Source organism: Polypterus senegalus, chromosome 13 (genome assembly GCF_016835505.1).
Source record: "Polypterus senegalus isolate Bchr_013 chromosome 13, ASM1683550v1, whole genome shotgun sequence".
In the NCBI taxonomy this organism is placed as follows: Eukaryota; Metazoa; Chordata; class Cladistia; order Polypteriformes; family Polypteridae; genus Polypterus; species Polypterus senegalus.
The window spans coordinates 161,444,386-161,467,185 of NC_053166.1; the positions used below are offsets into that span (position 1 = coordinate 161,444,386).

The 22,800-nt window shown below is 42.6% G+C and overlaps 1 protein-coding gene across 14 annotated transcripts in view; it reads left to right on the top strand.

The window, feature by feature from the left end:
• mapk8ip3 (mitogen-activated protein kinase 8 interacting protein 3) overlaps window positions 1-22,800 on the top strand; it is an 86,905-nt gene that overhangs the window by 19,115 nt on the left and 44,990 nt on the right. For 3 of the 14 annotated variants that reach the window (XM_039776187.1, XM_039776196.1, XM_039776190.1), the window contains exons 3-9: window positions 1,789-1,859; window positions 4,389-4,480; window positions 10,761-10,908; window positions 11,411-11,645; window positions 15,745-15,847; window positions 16,117-16,235; window positions 20,148-20,159. In XM_039776187.1, the coding sequence (XP_039632121.1) occupies window positions 1,789-1,859; window positions 4,389-4,480; window positions 10,761-10,908; window positions 11,411-11,645; window positions 15,745-15,847; window positions 16,117-16,235; window positions 20,148-20,159 (780 nt within the window). Of the gene's footprint in view, window positions 1-1,788; window positions 1,860-4,388; window positions 4,481-10,493; window positions 10,518-10,760; window positions 10,909-11,410; window positions 11,646-15,744; window positions 15,848-16,116; window positions 16,236-20,147; window positions 20,160-22,800 lie in introns of all 14 variants that reach the window. The other 11 variants (XM_039776183.1, XM_039776184.1, XM_039776181.1 and 8 more) reach the window with 8 other exon arrangements.

Below are 22,800 nucleotides of genomic sequence, written 5' to 3' on the forward strand. Positions count from 1 at the left end.
CAAAGCGAATGCATAAAGCAAAATACTCCATGGATGACATTTTGTATATCATCGGTGAACTGGACTCTGACTTGTCGGACTCCGATTTTGATACAAGTGATCGAAAACGAACGTTAAGGTACCAGCATCAGCTGATCGCAGTGCTGAACAGGTCCGTGTAGCTGACGCACCTATGGCAAAGCTTGCCTGGGAGGTCCGCCACTTACAGCGACAAGAGATACAAACCAGGTCGTGACGCAGTGCAAGTGCATGTGGCTCCAGCCTGGCACGCATGCCTGACGAACTGGTGGACACAACATGTAGCACCAAACCTTTCCTGTTGATTTCTGTGTGAAACCCTAACCCTAATTTCAGAAAACTTGGTGAAAAAAATGATCAGCCCTCAAAGAGCGAAGCTTTGTCTTCAGCATATGGAAGATTGAAATCGGGTGACTGGCTTGGCCATTTAGGGATTTTTCCATTTTTTTAACTTTGACAAACTCCTGTGCTGCCTTAGCAGTATGTCTGGAATTATTATCATGTTGTAGGATGTCGTAAGGTCTGTGCACCTCAGAATTCATTGAGCCACTACTGTCAGCAACTCCATCATCCGTGAAGAGAAGTGTGCCAGGAGCTGTGACCTGTGGCTCACCATATTTAATAGGTGAGGTGGTCTGCTTTGGATCTTGGGCACTTCCTTGTCGTCTCCACACTTTGCTCTTGCCATCACTCTCATGAGGTTCATCTTTGTCTTGTTTGTCCACAAGACCTTTTTCTCAGATCTCTTTTTAGTTCTTTTTTCGCAAACTGGTGAATCTGGCCATTCTGTCTTTGTGGCTAACTAGTGGTTTGCAGCTTGCAGCGTGGCGTCTCTGTATTTCTGTTCATGAAGTCTTCTGCTGACCCACACACATCTCCTCCTGAAGACTGGTTCTGATCTGTTAGACAGGCGTTTGGGGCTTTTTCTTGACCATAGTGAGGATTCTTCTGTCATCAGCAGTGAAGGTCTTCCTTGGCCTACCTGTCCCTTTGTGATTCCAGAGCTCACCAGTGTGTTCTTTCTTCTTCATGATATTTCAGACATTTGATTTCGGTCATCCTAAGTTTTACTGATGTCTCCAATGGTTTTATTCTTGTTTTTCAGCCCCATAATGGCTTGTTTGACTTTCATTGGCACAGCTCCTACCCTCACGTTGAACAATGGCAACCTCAGACTTTAAAGGGTAGAAGTAAGCTCAGGCACCTTATGAAGCCATGGCACACTGCTGAGGAGTCACAAACACCTGTGATGCCAATTGGCCCAAACATGATGGTGCCATGAAATGGGGGGGGACCACATATATTAAGCGGTGTGACTGAAATGAATGCAAAGACCCTTAAATGAAAGTCTGCAATGTGCACTTTAGTCACAATGTCTGAATTGCTTGATTTATAACTTTATACCATGAAGCAGGGGGCTAAATCAAGGAAAAATGAGGCTTTGTCCCCAACATTATGGGGGGTGCTGTACAGTCTCAAATATGACTAATCCAGTCCAATGTGATATTTCATGTTTTACTTTTAATAAATTAGCTACGTTTTCTAAAAATTCTGCATTTGCATTATCATTCTGGGGTATTGAGTATAGATTGATGGGCACGAATGGCAAATGCTCTCTGAATCCACTGATATGTGGCACAGTGGTCCTTGTCGAAAGAGAACATGTTGTTTTTCTTTTTCTTGTGTGTCCTTGTAATGTGAAAGTTGTTTGGGAGATTCAAATCATTAAGTGCGGTGTTTGTTTCTAACCCTTATCTGCTTTCTTCAAAGTTACTCGCCTGGAGGAGCGTGAATGGGAGATGAAGAAGGAATATAATGCACTTCACCAGCGGCACACAGAGGTACTGGTTTCCCTTTCTGCTCCAATGAGAAGTCAAGCAAAATGACACTTTTATTGGCTAACTGAAAAGATTACAATATGCAAACTTTGGAGGCAACTTGGGCCCCCTTCTTCAGGCAGTGTGTAATTACCAATTACAGGAGTACTAATTACATTGCTAATTATGTAATTAATAATTACACCTTGCCTGAAGAAGGGCCTGACTTGCCTCCAAAGCTTGCATATTGTAATCTCTTTAGTTAGCCAATAAAAGTGTCATTGTTGCTTGACTTCTCATTACATCCATAATGGCTAACACGGTGCAACAAACACCCGTTCGGCTCCAGAAGTCTCAGACGCTGGTCTCTTTTCTTTCATTGCTTAGAATAACCCCTGAGTGTGTTGAGTCTATTAGGCCTATCGTCTGACCACGACTAATGACAATTTGTGACCAGACTAACGACCTAACGAGTTCTGAGACCTTACTCTTTTTATTTATTTATTTTTTCATTTTTTCACTTCTTCAAGTAAGCCATAACTACACATTAACATTTTCTGTAAAAATGCAGTTGTTTCATTTTGTTAGCCGTGGAAGTTAAAATGATAATAAAATTTGGCATTTGACCCGGGTGTCCAAACCTGGTCCAAACCCGGGTGTGGAACTGTAAATGAAGGGTGTGAGTGAAAATCACTGCAGAAAGTGTACAGTGTGACACGGGCCAAGGTAACTCGCAGCAAACAGCGGCCCGCCTGGCGAGGTGAAGGACGGCAGTAGTCGTCATCGGGGACGATATTCGCTCTGTTGGGGTCTGTGCCACGCTAGTTTCATCTGGTGGATCCCCAGTGAGCTCACTGAAGTTTCATTATTACGGTGCAGAACTGACGTTAGACATTTTACTTTCAAACGTCTAATTTGTTCACTGCCTGGCACATACAAATCTTCCACACTGGACTATTGTGTGTACTTTGTGAGGGACTGAGGATTGTATTTACTGTAAAACTGTCATTGCTGATGCCACCTTTGTGTCATTTTGAATCACATAATATATTCACCTGGGTTTACTGAATTTGCCTTGAAGCGTTTTTTTGTACATTTAAGCATTTCAGTGTTTGTCAGGGTGCATGTTGGGGTGGTACTGGCCTTTTCATTAAGTTCATCTCTTTACTCATAAGGGGCAGGGTATACTTGATACTCAGAATGCTTACACGCATGCATCATATCATGGCTGCCATGCATTCCCAGCACTCTTGTGGTGTATCCCCAGAGCACATCGTCAGAAGTTAACGTGACTAGTGAGCAAGTTGCAGTACCAGTAAAAAATGTGGTTGGCGCGTGCGTTCAGGTTTTGGTACGTGATGTCAACACTGCTATTTGCTATCAACAGCTCCGTAGTGACAGATGTGCCCTTTCAGAACAGCTGGCATCAAATCGGCAGCTCTGTGAAAGTGGATGTGGAAGCAAATTTGAGACTGATACGTCTGCACAAAGCGGAAAATGTCTGAGGAAAGAAGGTGGGATTCCACCATTCCAAGATGACGCATGTGATGGCAAAGCCGCATTGCAGCTCTAACAGGATCAATGTGAGCGCTTCGATATTTGAAGAATGGATCGATGTGGTGAAGCAAATCATCTCAACTTAAATGCTGACATATGAAAGTATTCATGGTGCTTTTCTTCATCTGTTTCTCTCATAGGCAATACGAGCGTCACATACTGTATTCCCCATCGTAATGACGCGACACATGTAAAGGTCTCACATGCCATCTTCTGTGTTGCTGTTGCCATCTTTTTTGCCCCTTCACAACGGCATCAGAATTTTATCCTCAACATCTTTTCTCGAAACTGGCGTATTTTCTCCATGATAATGTCTCGCACTGCTACTTGGTAGAATCAGATTTACATAAAATACACCTGCAAGTAATAGACAGTAGTACACTGCTTACATAGCAGCAGTGTTCTCAAGCATACGAGCCACGTAGCGTCAAGTACATCCTGACCCTTAGACAGGTGGGAGGTAGCAGTCGACCCACTTTTAGCATTTCAACTCGGTTTGTTACATCGAACACCCTAAAAGCCGGCTTTTTGAGCCCAGGTTCAGGTGCTGGGCAATGACTGCACCAGAAATGGGCAAATGAGACGTAAAGTGTAATTAGACTTGAACTCCACAAGAAGAAAGCTTAGTGTGCTGATTATATAAGCAAAAGCCTTGGGATCCGACCCTTGTGGATAGTGCAGTCACACTATCAGCCTGTTATGGGCTGGACTGCTCGCCATATTGGATTTCTCACCTGCTGGTAGGATTTTTAATGTCATTGTGTGCTACTAAGTGAATACCATAAAGCCACTTTTATTTATTTATTTATTTTACATTTTTTACAATCAAACATGCATGTCGTTCCTGTTTTTGTTGGCCAGCTTGCTCCACTTGTTTCATTCTGCTGGCCTCCCAAATGGTTGCTGGGAATGTCTGCATATCGAGATGTTCCAAGGGAGTGAGATCTCCTGACAGCGTTGTCTTTCTAATCGCCCGTCTCTCTCTTCCTTATCCAGATGATCCAAACATATGTGGAGCACATCGAGAGGACAAAAGCCCAGCAGGTGGGAAGCAACAGCCAGACGGAAGGAACAGGAAGCATTAGAGCGTAAGAAATGAAAGCCTTCATGTCCGCCGTATCTGTAATGAGCAGCACTGTCCAGTGGTTCAATTGAACTGTCGTTCCTGAACTCATGCTAGGCCAGAAGGCTTCCTCCTGTCTTACAGAAGGGTCTCAAAGATTGGGGAGGGGGTTATTTTCATGATTAGAAACTTTTAAATATACAAGAGAACTGATAAACATGACCTGCAGGGGAGTTGCGTTTTTAAAGTCTTCAGGCGGCAAGACTGCTCATGTGTGTCAGTTCCACCAATTCTCAGTGGTATCACATAATAATCCAGCACGTTGAAAAATGAAGACATTTAAGTCAGAGAATATTGGGAGAAAACAGTAAAGAGACCAGCTGTGTAACTGAAGCCGCCATCTTGAGAAAGCACAGGATGAGATTTTGTAGCAGCATAGCTCTCTGAACGTATAGTGAGAGTAGAAAACGTTTCAGAAATGAGAGGAGGCCATTAAACCCATTGTACTTGTTTGGTTAGCTAATATCTAACTTGTCCAAGTATCTCATCCATATGCTTTTAATAACATTTAAGAAGGTGTAAACTTCTAGTACGTGACCCGGCAGCTTGGTCCACATTCTCTTGACCCTCTGTATGCTGAAGTGCTTCCTGGCTTCTGTCTTGAATTCACGTCCATTTAATTTCTGCCGGCGACCTTCTGTATGTAATTCACTGAGAAACTGGAAGGATTTCAAAGGATCAACTTTACAGACGCCTTTGGGAAGTTTTGCATTTATAAAAGGCACCACTGGAATTTCTGTGGTGGGCTGTCGCCCTGCCCGGGGATTTGTTCCTGCCTTGCGCCCTGTGCTGGCTGGGACTGGCTCCAGCAGACCCCTGTAGTTATTATATAGCGGGTTGGGTAATGAATGACTGACTGACCGACCACTGGAATTTGAATCAGTTGGCCTGTTTGCATGAAAAACTGCGGGGCCAGCTAATGGCAGACAAGCTGAGCTCATTCACTTAAACACGCTAAGCTCCGTCAGTTTGCTAAAGTGCGTGTTTCTAACTGGTGAGTGTACCTCATGTTCTCAACAGTCATGTTAATAAGAACATTCCAGAAGTAAAAGTGGTTCAATGTGCAGTGGTACTCTAATCAATAAAGGTTATTGATGACAAGTAGCCAACTCGCACAGGCCGTTCTGATTTCCAGGTACTCCGGAGCGCATCTGTAAATGAAGTTCAGACGTTATGAACTTCTTCTTAAAGGATAAGTTCGGTATTTTCCAAGTCAAAGTTATTTCTTTTTTAATCCATGGTATAGTTTCATTTGCCTCATGAAATTTCATTGTAAAGTGGAGCATATTTTATAAATGGAGCAAAAGGATACTGGGGTCCCAATTTGAAAAGAAAACCTTAAAAAATCACCAAATACGTCACTCCCTGAAGTAGCAAAGTGTTGGATTTAGGAGTCCCGCGTTTCTGAGGCATGATTGTGAAAACAAAAGTAAACTGCAAATAATACACTTGATCAAAGATTCTTGGTACTAATTTATCAAGGTGAGGGAACATTTCTTACTCGCTTATCTGCTCGCAGCGGGCGTTGTGGGTGGTCTTATGACAACAGCCCAAGTCAAGCTGCGTTCTGCCTGTTAACCTGCTTTAGTTTCTCTAAATCTGTTTCTTCAGCGGTTTTGTTCTGCCGTGACTTGTAACAACAGACAGATGTGCACCGGGTGGTCACCGGGTGGTGAGCGGCTTATGTACGGGAAGAGTTTCATCATAATTTGTACAAACAGCAATACATCTGAACTGAAATGATTACACACCATTGTGTTTTTAAATAAAAGCCTTAGATTTTTAAAAGAGCCAAGCAACATGCACATTGGACTGTCTGTGGCGCGTTGTGTGCATGAAATAAAAATATGAAAAAGACGGAGTGTGCGATGGAGCCGAGCCATGATGAAACAGACTGAAGTGCCGCAAAACAATTACTTCATTTTTTTTTTTAAAAGCATGATGAGTCGCTGTTGCTTACGATACGATAATAAAAGAGCAGAGGACAGTGTTTTTGAGTGAGTAAACGTAATGACACAGACACACGCGCACGCACGCACACTCTCGTCGGAATTAAGGTGAATAAAGCAGTTAGAGTACAAAGCTGGTTTCTTAAAAATCCATATTTATATAGCCAAGTAATCTTCTGAAATGCTCTGACGTCTTTAAACTGCACACAAAAAGAGTTAAACTTATCGTCCTCGTCCACCGTGAATCTGAAAATGAGCACGACGCCTGTGATGATTTTCTTGTGCTTTATAAATATGTTTAGTGAAATTGGCGCTTTATTGATGGGTTTCTGTTACCGGCCCACTCATTTCAGCTTGGCTGTGAGATTAGGCCCCACAAATGACCCCCATACAGACACGTGGGCTTCTTGCCTTACAGCCACTGCTGCTGGACTGCTAATAATCATGCAGGTATTTGTACTTCACTAAGTGAATGTTGTGTTGGGTTACTCGTTACTTTAAAAAGTAATCAGACTACGAAATGCTTGTTACTTTTAATGTGTTACCCTGCTGCTGTTTAGCTCTGTATTTCAACTCATCAGCATAAAATGTGAACTTTTTCTGAAATATTAAGGCAGATTATTTCAGCCAGGAGATGGAGTAATGTGCTCGACTGAACATTTACCTCAGGGAAATGTATTTTGTGGATCATGTCTATCCAGCGTGACTGCTGAAAGTGTGTCTGAGGCAAACATATGTGCAGGCTGACGGAGTGCAGCGGACACACGTACTGACCACACAGTCCTTAATAGTAACCTGGTTAAGGGTTTACATGGCCACATATTGTAGTTGGGTTATTTTTGGAGAAATCTACCTCAGAGGCCAATCACCTGTTTACGAGGCATTTTAGAAGTCGGATTTCTGTGAATAATCAGGTTATTGACGCGCATGTAAACGCGCTGACTCGTTGATGCCAGACAGTCTGTAAATGCACAGCAAACTCCGTGGAGATCCTGCTGCTGTGAGACTGGAATGACTAAAACGGCTCTTACTTAACTTATTTAAACTGCCGTAAATGTATGCTTATGATGTTTGTTCAGTTCTTGTCATTTGATTGCATTCTCAATTTTTCTTTCGTTCGGCCGTCAAAAGTACTCACATGCGTTATGGTAATGTGGCGACAGACAACGTCTTTGCAAAATAAACTTGCATATAGTGAAAGAATGCGTGTGATCGTAAGTGGGATGTTGTCAGTTATTATAGTCTAGTTGTCTTCAAAACAGAGGCAGCCATTCACATCTGGGCATCAACATTTAATAATGTCGGTAATGGCGCTTGGCAGTGACTTTCCGAGGTGAATCCACGCCTCTGGTCCTGAAAGTTGTCACAGGGGATGACAAACATGACACAGTCTCCTTTTTAAAATGACCCAATCTCAACAAAAATGTTTTGTTTATTTTTATTTTTTAAAAGACCATGGATACGCTGTTTAGCAATATGTGTACAATCTCAAGACGCGGATCCATAACCGATAACATTTTCAGATTAAAAAGTGGATATAAGTGTTAATGGTTTTTTTCACTGTAAGACCCAGGCATTCAGTATAAAATACAAGATCAGACTAGCTATTATTTTTTTTTTGATACTTCACTTTAGAACACAATTTCAAGTGTCAAACGAATACTCGCCTTTAAGTTCTCCTGCGGATAAGTCGAGGCTTGATTTTACCGTATAATTTTCAGTATTCCATAATATTGGTCGTATAAGTCGAATGCGAAAAACTGATGCTATTTGTCCAAGAGATTACGACATGCTAACTCCCACCTGAGAGAGTAACCACAGCCTTTTTTTTTCTGTGGATTGTGCCTACGTGACCGATACCCGCACTGTTCTGAAGCAACGTATGCACTGCTTTGTGTTTTTTGTATCTCACACCCTCATACACGTTTATCGTAAGAGCGTCCATTATCTACGATGGAGCATTCGATCAGAAGAAAATATGAAGCAGGGTTTAAATTAAAAGTCGTTGAAGGGGGGAAAAAATTGGTAACTGCGCTGCTGCAACAAAATTCGATGTGTCTGAGAAACTAATGTGAGATCGGAGGAGACAAGAAGATGAAAAAAATAAAATAAGTGTCATATTTCTGAATGGGCATTTAAGTCGGTGTCTGATTTTATGATTGATGTTTCGGGTTTCAAGACCCGACTTATACGCGAGTATATACAGCATACTCCATGATTGTGAAAAAATAACTTTGACTTGAAAAATACTGAACTTGCCCTTTAATGTTATCTTCTGCAGCTGCCGTGACCGTTGGCCTTTCTGAATAACATTTGTTTGCAAACACATGGGATGTTTCAGTGGTCTGGGCTCCATGTCTGTGCCTGTCTGGGTGGTGTTGTTCCACTGGACTGTCACTTGGTTGCTTCACATTCACTGGTAGAACTTTCTGGAGTGTACTTGGGCCCAACAAACCTTTCACGTCTGGACTCCTCTAGTTTGCTGCAGCCGTTTTTGTGGTGTGTTATGTCCAGGCGGGGTGTTTGACTGATTGTGATCCTCATCTGCATTTTATGGTTGCTCACTTTGCACATGGGTGAGGTGACGTCAAAGAACGGCCAGAGAGAAATCCCGTGCTGGAAGACCCAGCTACTCTTCTGGCCGAATTAGCGTATTGCTTGGACCAAGCAGCCTGTTTCTAATTGGTGGGGTCATCCATCCCGCTGACCTTTACTGTATTCTCATTTTTATCTATTTGGTTGATCGCTGTTTGCTTTGTGCTTTGCTTATTTTTATCTTTTTTTTGCTTTATTTTTCCTCATAAAATGGTTTATGTTTTTTTTTTTTTTCTTTCATGCACCTCACACCTTTGCCACACAGTGGGCATTAACTGCACTTCACACTCCCTGCCTCAGAACTCATCTCCTCCTTGTGCTTCTCTGGTTTTTTCAACACCAACATCAGTTCAGAAGTTTTCGTGTCTTTATCATAGGTGACTTATAAATTATTAGCACTTTAAGACAGGTGTCAGTGGGCAGTAAGTCATAAACTCCTCAATGGATCTTGGCATTTGTTTGCTACCTCTTGGAGTGTCCCCTGTTGTACGCAGATTCAAACGCCCCACAGATCATACTTAAATGACCGTTCACTTCTGTCAAGCTCCTGCGCCGAAGCCACCGGGTGTATCCCCTGCCACTCTCAGACTGCAATGCCCTGTCTGCATGTCCCCCTTCTAAATCCCAGCCTGCACTGCACCCACATCTGTCCGTTGCCCCTCCCACTCCCCTTTTAGGCAGGTCTTTCCACTCCCCAGCCAGACCCTTTAAAGCTGACGCAGATCCAGGTATGTATGACGGCAGATGCCTCAAGTAGTCTTTACCCTTTTCTGTCAGACTGAAATATCTGTCCCCTTTCACAGTGAAACCCCAACCTCCACTCCTTGCGCTAGCAGTCTAGTACAATTCCTCCAGACATGTGTTGTGTGATTCGCAGATTGAAATATCCCTTGGATGGCCCCTGCTCCTCACAACCTGAATGGCGTATCAGCACGACCCTTATCCCTCCCTAACACGATTGGCTCTCGGCCTTTCCTGTGCATCTGTCAGACTGAAACACGTCTAAGTTTGTTCTCCTCCTTGCATGTCTACTGCCTGTCTATAGGCTGACGTACTTCCCCATGTGTGTCACCTTCCACCTCAACTTCTGGCCGTCTTCATTGCATATCTCTCATTAACCTGAGAAAGACCGATCTTGCAATGACTTACTTCTGCACAGTCCCACACTAGCTAGTTGGACTAAAGGCCCAAAGTTTGTATGGATGATGACACCCCAGGACAGGTCGTTCCACATCATTAACATCCAGCTTATTTCACTCACAGAGTTGTGTTGTGTTGGCCTGAGCTGAATTGTGCCTGTCTTTGGTGGGGTTGGTGCACTGGGGGGCATTCTGTGTGGCCTGATATGTCCTGTATGACGTCTAATCCTGTCTCTCTTGTCTTGTTCTCTGTGCTCATGCTGCTTTGTCTTCACTGTCTTGTGTGTCACTGCAGTCAGCGCCAATCCTGGAAGAAAAGGTAACTACAGGCCTGCGCTTGCTGCCCTCACTTGCCCCTCCTTGCATGCCTCACTGTATGGGTTCTATGCACTGCCATACATCTGGCTCTGAGCGTGTGTTGGCGCAAGTTTCTCTTGGGTGCCTGTGTCTGAAACCAGTGCCCGCTTGCTGTTCCAGCCCCAGTCCCCTGTCTGCTGTAGCTGCTGCTTGCTTTGCTGCATGTTTGCTTCTGGTATTCACTTTGTTCTTCCTGTCTTTCCAGCAGGACAGAGCGACCGCCCTCACTCAGCCTGTTAGCCAACATGGATGGGATGGTACGTGGGTTGCAGGGGGGGGCTAGGATGACGCCCGGCTCTGACGCCTGGCACACCAACGAGCTCAGCCAGCCTCTCTCCATCTCCAGCTACAAGGTTTGACAGAACAGCTCAGAGCACTTGTGCAGGTGTTGTCATCCCACTCGTCATCTCCACACATCCTTCCTTGCCTGTGTCTGTGACGGCTGGTCCCTGATGCCATGGTAGACTAGCACCCTTTCAACATTGTCAATTTATTTTTGCGTCATGCGAGCCTTACTGTTGTCCTGTGTCTTGCCGTGCTCATCAGGCCTCACTGGCTGCTTATTCTGTTCAATTAGCAAGTGTGCCTGTTTATGCACATGTGGTAGCACTTCACTGTGTCCCTCTTCCACTTTACCAGACTGCCTTTAGCTACACAGCCCTCGGCGTGTGCTGAGGAGCGCAGACATATGATCCATGTGAATGTGTTGGTCAGACTCTCCCACATTCCCATCTTATGCTAGTAGTCCTGTAAGCTTGTCTTCTTTCAAGGCCCTTATTGTGAGTGGGAGTTTTGTCAGAGAAACACATGAATTGCCTGGCACACACATAATTCTTGGATTTCTCTGCTGTGCAGGATGATGAGTCCGAGTCCGGCCAGTCCTCTGCTGCTGCAACTCCCAGCACGGCTGGCACCAAGTCCAACACCCCTACCTCCTCAGTGCCATCTGCAGCTGTCACTCCACTCAATGAGAGCTTCCAGCCAATCATGGACTTTGACATGGCGCGGAACAACAAGAAGAAGGGCGCCAAACGTCTCAGCCGCAATATGGAAGTACAGGTCTCACAGGAAACAAGGAATGTCAGCATAGGTGAGAGCTTATCATTAAGGCAACCCAAACGGATACAATTTCTGGCACTGATGAAGAGCATGAGAGTTTTGCCCAGAGTTGACATTCTTGTTTCAAAAACCTTTTTCAACCCAATCCAGCTCTTAAACATCCTCCGCAGTCCCAGCTTCTAAGAATAAAGGCCGTCTACCCAGTTTTCACACCTAGTTCATTTGGTGTGATTTTTTTCAAACTCGGGTCTGATTTCTCTGCTTGTCCGATTCGTTTACATAGAGTTGAACTTGCCAGTCGCACTCGGGTGTGAACCAAAACAATCAGGCCAAGACCCTTCGGAAAACGTTGTTTAAGTGTGGCGCCAAGTGAACCCCGGAGTGGTTTGAATGAAGTCCAAACTGGGGCCGATCGAACTACAAGAAACACTATGCATTGTGGGTAAAATTGAGCCTGCTGTGTTAGTCACGCTAAGTGTCTGCTGTCGATAAACTTTAATTTTCATTCATAGCAGAGTCAAGGATTGACATGGACAAAAACAATTAGAAGGTAGAAGTAAATATGCAAGTAAGGGTACAAATGTGACACGCAATGGCGTGGAGCAAGGCCAGAACCTGATACATGCGCCTTACATGCACGATCAAAGATAACAAAGGCGTAAATTCACTTGTGATCGGGTCAATCGGAGCACATACAGAGGTGGTGACAAACAAACAGCAATGCCCCGTGGGAGCGAAAAAACCAAACCCCTCTAATCTTACACCACAGAGGTGGAGGCGTCCTCTTGATATCACCACTTTTTGGGTGCTATATGGACACAGGGGCACAGCAGCTTTGACACATTTAGGAAATGTTAATCCAACATTCCAAAAAGAACGTTATTAAGAAAAGTTGTAGGCGTTAAGACAGTCGTCATGTGATATGACAAAGAAAAAACATTTATTAACTGTAATGATTATAAGTAGTTACCTCACAGATACCAAGGACTGTATTTTGTATTAATCATGCTGCAGAGAGTTATGTGAGTTATTATTTCTATATGATTTGTTCTTCATTTAGGTAGGAAAAGAATTAAGCTTGTGCACAGAATAAGGGACTAACTTGCATTGTTTTATGAGAAAATGCTGACCTCCTGATACTAACAGAACACCCTGTGATATTATAAACCAGTGTGACAGTTTCTGAATTCTTGCTTAAAACTATTTGAGCATATTTCTTAAAACTGTGAGTGCCCTGATAACCTCTTTATCTGAAAGAAGTCTAATTAACAATGTGCACATTCCAATTCAGGGAGTCGCAAGCTATTTTAATTTATGTATAAACTCAAAATGAACTGCCATATGTATTTTTTTTTTGTTTATTACACAAACTAGGTACAGTGGAGCCTCGGGTCACTAATTACAAACTAATTTCCCCCATAGGATTGTATGTAAATATTTAATCCGTTTCAGACCGTACAAACTTTATGTAAATATTTTTTTTTAAGATTTTTAAGCGCAGAAGTAGTTAATTATACCGTAGAATGCACAGTATAATACTAAACTAAATGTAAAAACATTGAATAACACTGAGAAAACCTCGAACAGAGAAAACTAACATTGCAAGAGTTCACACTACATTGTTACGAACTGCTCACTGTAAACACTTAATGAGTTTTAAGCACAGGGAATAAAATGAACATTTGAAAAATCCTTAATTTATACAAAAACTAACCATAAACAACCAAGAAAACTAACCGTGCATGAGTCGAGTTCTGGCGTGAAGGAAGTGAGGCGGAAGAATTAGCCACTCGTAGAAGGATAGTTTTGCAGCAAATCACCATGAATCTTCCTGGCTTTCTCGCATAACTTCGCCTCACTTACGCTGTCCCCTGCAATTTGCTTCTCGTTCAGTCACACTAGCGACAGTTTTTCCACATCTTCCAGCACTTGAGACCTCTGCTTGGCTAACATTGTAACTCCTTTTACAACATCAGCTGCTTTAATGGCCTCTTTCTGCTTTAGAATTGTAGATTTTGACTTCTTGTACTCGGTGGCAAGATCAGTAACACAAACGCCACGCTCATACTTTTCAATAATTTCTTTCTTTAATTCGATTTAAATTTTCTTCTCACCAACACTACCACTTTTCACTAGCTTAGAGGCCGTGGTTAATTGCAATATTAATGCAAAAGCACACGAAATAGAGCACGAAGAGTTGACAGCGAATGCCCACGCGTCTGACCTAGAACGATGTACAGGGAGAAACTGAACATGTGTGGAAATAATTGGCGCATACGAACTGGAAAGGAAACTGGCTTGTTCGTCACCCGAGTGTGTGTGGTCGTGAACAGATGCAACACGATTTGTACGTGTTCTGAGACGTTCGTGACCCGAGGTTCCACTGTATATACAGGGAGGCCCTACGTTAGGCTGCAGGCTGTCTGATCTGACCAGTCAGTGGCGCTGAGCTTTAGCCTCTTTGACTCACCAAGAATAAAGAAATTGCTTTTTACTTTAAATTGGTGTTTGTCTCCTGTTGTTTCCGACTTCAGCTTCCACAGATATGAGATATATTGACCGACATTGAGGTTCATATTGTGGCTGCTAGAGAGTAAATATGCAACATCACACAGTTAAATTAAACTCACTTGACACGTCTACCAGCATAAACTGAAACCCCTCGGTGTGCGCCCTCAGCAGAGCGTGCCACCTTTTGTACACATAGCTGTTTGACACATGCCCTGCTCGTACGTACCATGTGTCCTAGTGCATACTTTTTAAGTGTTTTTCAGCTATTTGATAACAGGTGTTTTGTTCAAGAAGATGTCTTTGGTAAAAAAGAAAAGCAAATAATTATGGAAATGAGAAGGTGCGTAAACACAACTATTGTTGACATTCCAGGATATTTTTTTCCCCAAGGAAAAAAAAAGCCCACGACAATCCCACAGGATGTTTATTGATATGTTTAGTTCGCTTGAATGTTTGCAGCGTGAAACGTAATCAAACTAACTGGAAATTGAAAGAAAGTAACAAATCAGCCCCTGACTGGGAACCAAGCAGATGGACTTGGAGGACTTGGAGTGCGAGGAACACCTTTAATAAACCTCAGCAATATCCCTTAAGCTCCTGGGTGTCCTCACAGCCAGCTGTGCTGCTATCTACTCCTCCAATTTAGATATCCATAGATCTTCTATATGAGCTCATTTTATAATTCAGCTTATATGTGCACATTTCTTCCATAATTATCCTTTATTCTTTTGGGCAGCACTCAGATGTGAGACAAATGTGTGTCCTTTGGAATAAGCAAAGTCAAAATCTGGCTGCCCACAGCTGCCTGGCCATTGTAGTAAACTTCATGCCAAGTGCCTGTAATGGTAGAGTTGTACAGTAATGTAATTATTACAGTGGCTTGCTACATTTGTCACTTTGGATCCTGAACACACTGATGGATTGCATCATGGCCGACTAGAGACGTTTGGTCCAGACGGTGGTTCAGAGAATGGAAAAGTGTTAGTAGCAACCGGTCATGTTCACCTTAGAGCAACAACTAACAGATCTTTGAACAGAATGAAAAAGTGCAACCATTCCTGGAGTATTAATAAGAGAAGGCGTAGATTTACAAGATTTACATCCCTTCAGTAGCTGGTAGACCATTCCAGAATTGAGAGGCCTTGTAGCTAAGACGTCTGGCTGTACCAGTAACCTTATTTACCCCTAAAAATGTCTTGGAATGACAGCATATAGCAGAGACAGCAAGGATTAATCAGCAGACTGTTAGGTTAAGATGGCTGAAGCCAATCATGTCATTACATATTTGAAATTGGCTTTAATTTGAATTCTCAAAAATTCTGCAGTGTGGTGAATTTCCAGCTGCTCAGTGGCAAGTGGCAGAAGATTTCAGTCCTAGCTGTGGGCAGCTCCACCCTCGACTTGCAGTTGTGGCTGTTGATGGAGTCTTGGTTTCCTGCTCTCAATGAATGTTAGACGACTTTCTTCACATTCCCGTGGAGTCACTCTGGGCTGTCTTGCTCTCAGCAGTGGTGCTTTCAGCATAGGTCCAGTGATTTTAAATTTATCAGGGTGACTTGAAGATGTGTTTCCTGAGCGTGTCCAGTCTGTGGCAGTTAACCTCTAGTGCTGTCTTCTAGGGATGGGAAGCAGTGACGAGTGGTCAGATGTTCCTGATATCATCGACTCCCCTCCTGACCTGGATGTGTGTCCCGACCCCAGGATCGGTCGCACAGGGAACAGGTAAGTCTGTGCTCCACCACGTTCAAGGGAACAAAACCGTTGTATGTCAATTTCTAAACAGACTCGGGCTGTAATGAAAGAACAGTGTTATTGGGAGAACGTGAAATCAGTAACTGCTAAGAATTTTAACTATTAAAAAGTCTCAGTAACTAGAAGTTGGTGCTGTTTTGATCTCCCCTGCTTATAGCCTCCCTGCAATACAATACTTCCAGCAAAATGCTCCACTTAATAATTAGCAGTTAGATTTAATTTCTGTTTTTCTCTTGCAGCCCAACCCATGGAATTGTTAACAAGGCTTTTGGGATTAACACGGATTCGCTGTACCATGAGATCTTCACTGCTGGGTCAGAGGTGATTGGGGACGTAGATGAGGGCGCAGACTTGCTTGGTATGTTCGCAGCAGAGAGGTGCTGCCTTTGTTTGTTTGTGTGCATGCTGTCCTGGGACAAACTGGGATGTCTTTTTGATGAGCGGCTGTTCTGCTTTAAGTGAATTGTGACGTCAGATGGGCCATTTGCTTTGGCTGGCTTGGGGACAAATCAGAGAGAGTCTTGGCTACTGACACCAAGCACTAGGGGTGCATTAGTAGATTGCTGAGCAGTTGGATGTTGCTATACACTGCTGGACAAACGTTTTAGAACACCTCCATTTTTCCAATTTTTCTTCAAATTTAATCTGTTGAAATGCAGTCAATGTCCTAAAATGGTGAAAAGGTAACCGGTAAACTGCCAGAGGTTTACATTTAAAGTTTAGGTTAGCAGAAGATGAAAAACGGAAATACTGGAATACAGTAATCCCTCCTCAATCGCGGGGGTTGCGTTCCAGAACCCCCCGCGATAGATGAAAATCCGCGAAGTAGAAACCATATGTTTGTGTAGTTATTTTTATATATTTTAAGCCCTTATAAACTCTACCACACTGTTAACATTATTAGAGCTGTCTAGACATGAAATAACACCCTTTAGTCAAAAGTTTAAACTGTGCTCCATGACAAGACAGAGATGACAGTTCTTTCTCACAATTAAAAGAATGCAAACATATCTTCCTCTTCAGGAGCAGAGAATTTCAGAGAGAGAGAGAGAGCGCTCGCAAAGAAAAGCAAACAATCAAAAAATCAATACGTGTGCTTTTAAGTTTGCTGCGGCATTTTTTAGAGGAGCGTCAGTATCTTCTAAGCAAACAGCCTCTGTGCTCACATCTCCTCGTCAGGCGCAGAGAACGTCAGAGAAAAATCAATAAGTGTGTTTTTGGAGGCACCGCGATAAAGCGGCATTTCTTAGAGGTGCGTTCGTATCCAGTAGGCAAACAGCTTCTGTGCAAACAGCACCTCTGCTCACAGCCCCTCCGTCAGGCGCAGAGAATATCAGAGAGGGTGAGAGAGAGGCAGAGACAAGCAAACAATCGAGCACTGCACGGGAAGCATATCTTATAGCATTGAGGAGTTTTAGTTAATATGTAATACATGCTCTGATTGGGCAGCTTCTAAGCCATCCGCCAATAGCGTCCCTTGTATAAATTCAACTGGGCAAACAAACTGACGAAGCAAGTACCATAAATTAAAAGACCCATTGTCCGCAGAAATCCGCGAACCAGCGAAAAATCCATGATATATATTTAGATGTGCTTACATTTAAAATCCGCGATAGAGTGAAGCCGCGAAAGTCGAAGCGTGCTATAGCGAGGGATTACTGTATTACAAATGGGCCTTCTTCAGGGAACATCTAATCGATTGCAGTAGAACGTCTGTAGGTTGTAACCTAAGTAAATGATGTATTACATGTTAAAGCAAACAATTTGCACAGGTGTCCCAACTTGTGTGGATTACTTAAAAGCCCTTCATCTGTCCTAAAACATCAACTGATTAAATATGAAGAAAAACGGAGGTGTTTTAAAACATTTGACCAGTAGTGTATGGTAATTGACACTTTTAAGCGTTGATTTATCAAATCCTGAAGTTGAAGTGTTAATCCAAAACTGAGCTGATTTTCCCATCTTCCACTGAAGAACTGCTGGCGCAGCACTGATCTGGACGCCTTTCCAGTGCACTACCAAAGGTTTTCATTGCAGATCAGTTTGTAAACGTAATAGATGGCCATCTACTTGCACCTAATGTAGTTTTGTGGAGGTGCAAGACAAAGGACAAATACTTTATTCCATGCATCGTTCTATTAAGATTCACCAAAATTTTAAAAAAACGGTTGTTGCTGCAGTGTTTTTCAAAAAATGCAAAACTTTGCTCATTCATTGGTATGGCAGAATGAAGGCCAAAAATAATTTTACATTGATTCAGTACTTCAAAGATTTTAGCATGCAGGAGCAAGATGTCAGGGATCTCCTGAACCAATAAAATGATTTGAAGGATTTTCCCCGGCATTTACAACATGTTCTGAAATCAGACCTAGTTGCTGTTTCATAGCTCTTTAAAAACTGATGATCAGAGGCTGGTTTTCACTTTGGGTTTTTCATGTAACAAGGACATTATTCATACTGTAGAGACCTCATTACGTGAAAAACCAATTGAATTCCTGGAAATCGTTACTCCTTCATGGGTTCCCATCCCACCAAATTTGAGAAGAATCAAAATTTTACAGTCATACACAAGGAATTCAGTACGTATTCAGACCCCTTCACTTTCTGTTGTAGGCAATCCAAAGACTACAATAGTAACATAAAAACACAAAACACACAAATCTAAAAGAGTATCCACTAGTCCAGAGCAGAAAGAGTCTGAAGCCAATATAATGAGAAATCACAATGTAATACTTACAAAACTTCACCACCGCACATTCAAATGAAACGTGGGGACTTGCTAATCCAGCCTGTATATTAAAGGTTGGGGGACGGCTCCCTAAAAATGAGGTCCTGCCTCTTGAATGTCCACAAGGAGCATAGCTGTGGCTACAGATCGGCGCTGGTATTTGGAAGGCTGCCGGTTCAAATCCTGTTACTGCCAGAAGGGATCCTACTCTGTTGAGACCTCAAGCAAGAGCCTTAACCTGAAAGTTGCTCCTGGGGTTCAGTACAATGGCTGACCCCGCACTCTGACCCCCCAAGTGTCAGATGAATAAAGTATTTCAAATAAAAAAAAAAAACACACACACACTCCCACATAGAAAGTAAAGAAACAAAAAAAATAAATAAATAAAACTGACATAAAATACAAGATTAGGCAAACAGAACAAATATAGGGTGGTCCAGATCTAATGATGCGATTTTCATTACGCTATAACTTATTAAGTTTATTACTCCAGGCCTGTATCCAACTGAATGGAGGACAAGTGGGACATTACATGGAAAATCAGTGAATTAATTCAATGTAAGTTCATTTTTGTTTATTACAAGATATTTCAAACAATTCTTTTGTCTTGTATTGTTTTCCTGCATTAAAAGTTGCATAATTAGATCGGGACCACCCTATACATAATATTTACATAAACAATAGTAATTAAAGAATCACAAATGAATAAATAGAGCATAAAAAGGAGTTTAAATGTGAGGATCCCTGACTCGGACGTAACGCATTCGACTGGAAAACTGTGACGACTGTCATCTCTAAAGGGGCGAGTCAAGTTTTTTTTTGTTTGAATTATTAATTTTGAGTCGTCACTCAGCCACTTAAATGAATGAAGAAAGTTTCACATTTTTTTGAACATTGCGTAGCACACCACTTGGGTGAACCTCCATGGAATGGCCCCCGTGCCTCACCCTACTTTTACTCGTTTAAAGCTGCATCAGGATAGCGTCGTCAAAGTGAGAAATTCAAAGCCGAGACTAGGGCTTGGTTTGACAAATCCTGGAGCGAGTATTTCAGACTAACAATCGGCTCAGGTAGCCATTTTATGGAGCTCCTTTTCATCAGCATCACATGGTGCAGAATGGGAATGTAGGCCATCTCAGCATCCAAAGCCTTGTAATCTTCACTAAGAATGAACGACGTTCCTGTCGCCTGGTTTTTATTTTCAATTAAAGTGTATTTTCCTCATTCTGCTTCTGCAAGTCACCTCTCTATTTTGAAACGGGGTGGGATGTCTGCAGTTTTCAGCGCCCAGTGATGCTCTGACTAAGCTTGATGGGAAGCTGCAATTGACTCGGTAGAAGTCGCCAAGCTGAGTCAGACATCGATAGAAGAAGAGGGCAGGAATGGGAGTGTGTGCTGCAGCGCTGTTGGATGGAGATCATGCTTTCTCTCATTGGTTTCATTGGTGTTCATTTCTCTGTTTTTTATTTTTTAGTCACTGATTGACCCTTTCTCTGCTTCCTTTTCTCTCCCTGTATGTGCTTCTGCTGGACACAACCATAGGGGAGTTCTCAGGTGTGTATCTGCTCTCGGATTGATCGGTATGCTTTTCTTATTGGTATACACGTGTGACACTCCCCTGCCGCTGTCCAATCATTGCCAGCTTTGCAGCCTGTGCCCCCATCTGATCTTCTCCCAGGAAGTTAACTGCTCTCAGGATGGACGGCTTCCCATCTCAAGGCCAGCATGCTAAAATTGAGAATTTAGGCCAAATTATTCACGTGGAGCCAAAATGAAGAGGAAAGTGCTAAGCTTGTCAAGCAGTATTGCAAGGTCATTTCTGAGCAGCTTCATGTCCCCACTGTGAGGGTAGACAGAGCTATAACAGTGGCCCTGTGGTACCTCATGGGGTTGAAATTCTCTTTAGCTGCAGGTCATATGAGAAGCTAGGGACTGGGCACAAAGTGAAGTGAGGATGCGTCATTGGGGCTCTCGAACAGCACTGGGCCGCTTCCAGTTTAGTTGTTAAATAATACACTGAAGTTTTGAAGCAGACAGAACTTTCATTTTGGGGGCCGGAAATAACATATTTTCTTTCCTGTCCAGTTAATAACTGGTCTGAAGGTCAAGGATTTGTATATCAAGTTACTCTTACTTATTGTTTTCCAGGAAATGTAGTTATTTTAGCTATAATGGTGGATTAACTGCTGTGACATCCCCCTCTGTACTGATTAAGTAAAGTAGACACCATTTGTAATGCTGGTAAATGTTTACAGCTGGAAGATGTCCATGTAAGAAAAAGTCTCTTCAGTCGAGCAAAACGTGTCCAGGTTTCAGCACAATTATTTCTTCGTCTGTTGGCAGGCTAATACTTCTTCACATCACAAATGACCCTATGGTTTATAATTTTTAGAGCCCTTTATGCCCAAGACCACCAATCAGGTAAAGACACACTTTAAAACTTAACATAAAGGCGTTTTTTTTGCCATCGGGTAAGTGCATCTAGTTTCTTATCTTTAGTAAGATAAAATGCCCTCCAGTGGTGGCTCTGAGGTAGGGATCTGCACTGGTAATTGAAGGTTGCCGGTTCAAATCCCGTAAACGCCCAAAGTGACTCTACTCTGCTGGGCCCCTGAGCGAGGCCCTTAACCTGCAGTTGCTCTGTCCTGGGTATGACGTTAATCTGCAGCCAGCCCTGTATGAAGGCCCTCAGACCTGCAGGGAAAAACCTGGGGGTTGTTGGCAGAATTGGCACTTCTGCCACCATAAAAAACCTCACCCTGTTCCATTTCATCTGAACTAGTGTGGTGCATGGCAGCACTTGGGTCCTAATCTGGGGATCCTGATTAGGTTTGTCATGTGGTGGGTGCGGCGACGCGCTGTATCAGCATGGCCTCCTAACCTCTCACTCTCTCTCAGCCTGTTAGAATTAAACAGATGTTGCTGGAAGCATAATGAAAAATAATAATAATTCCTTTTATTTAAAGGCGCCTTTCATACAAGGCAAAGAAATATGTCAAAACAAAGAATTACGTTAATAAATACTAAATAAACAATACAATGAAAAATAGCAATATACAATTAAAAATCACATATCTATATGACCATAAAAGTACTAAACAGTACAATCAAGGGGAGTAGGCAAGTTTAAAAAGATAAGTTTTTAGTCTGGCTTTAAACATTGCAAAGGAATCAATGCCATGGATATCTTGAGTTCCACAAAGCTAAAGGATCTCCCTGTAGAGACCCCCTGGTAGATAAGCGAGCAGAGGGCATAGCCAAGAGATTTAAATACGAAGATCTACGAGTACGAGCAGGTGAATAAATATGGAGCAGATATGAAAGAAGGTGCCAGGCTGCGAAGAACTTTGAATGTTAATAGCAGAATCTTGAAATGAATATGATATACTGTATAGATATTGGATTTTATTAATTTTAAATAACATTCCATACAAATAAATCAAGATTCACAAAAATAGGTTCAAAACAAATCAACCCCCCACCCCTCTGGGAAAGAGAGCTAGGCCAGCAGAGTAAAACTTTAAGCCAGTAAAAATAAGTACATACAGTAGGTAAATTAATAAATGATTAAAGATAAATGGATTAAACGAGGGGAGAGAACCTGCCTCCTCAATTTAAAAGCTTATTCTAAAATGTTATCGATCAGATCCTGCCAGGTGTTGAAAACGTTTTGCACAGATCCTCTAAGTGAGTATTTATTTTTTTCCAATTTCAAATAGCATATCACATCAGTTACCCACTGACTTAGAAGGGGAGAGTTAGGATTCCTCTATTTGAGTAAGACAAGTCTGTGTGCCAGTAGTGTAGTAAAGGCCATTACAGTTTGTTTGTCCTTCTCCACTTGAAGCCCACCCATTAGCCCACCAAACACAGCTGTTAGTGGATTAGGAGGGATTGTGACCCCAAGGCTGTCTGAAAGGCATTTAAAGATTTTGGTCCAAAATAATGTTAGTTTGGTGCACGCGGCCCAGAACACGTGGCCCAGTGAGGCTGGAACTTGACTGCAGTGTTCGCAGGTTGGATCTCGCCCTGGAAACATTTTGGACAATTTTAAACGAGAGAGATGTGCTCGATATATCATTTTGAGTGTTGAGAATAATTCTAAGCTTTGCGCATATGGAGCTTGAGTGAATTCTCTGCATTGCTCCCTTCCACTCCTTTTCTGAGATGTTGAGTGAGAGATCCTTTTCTTGGA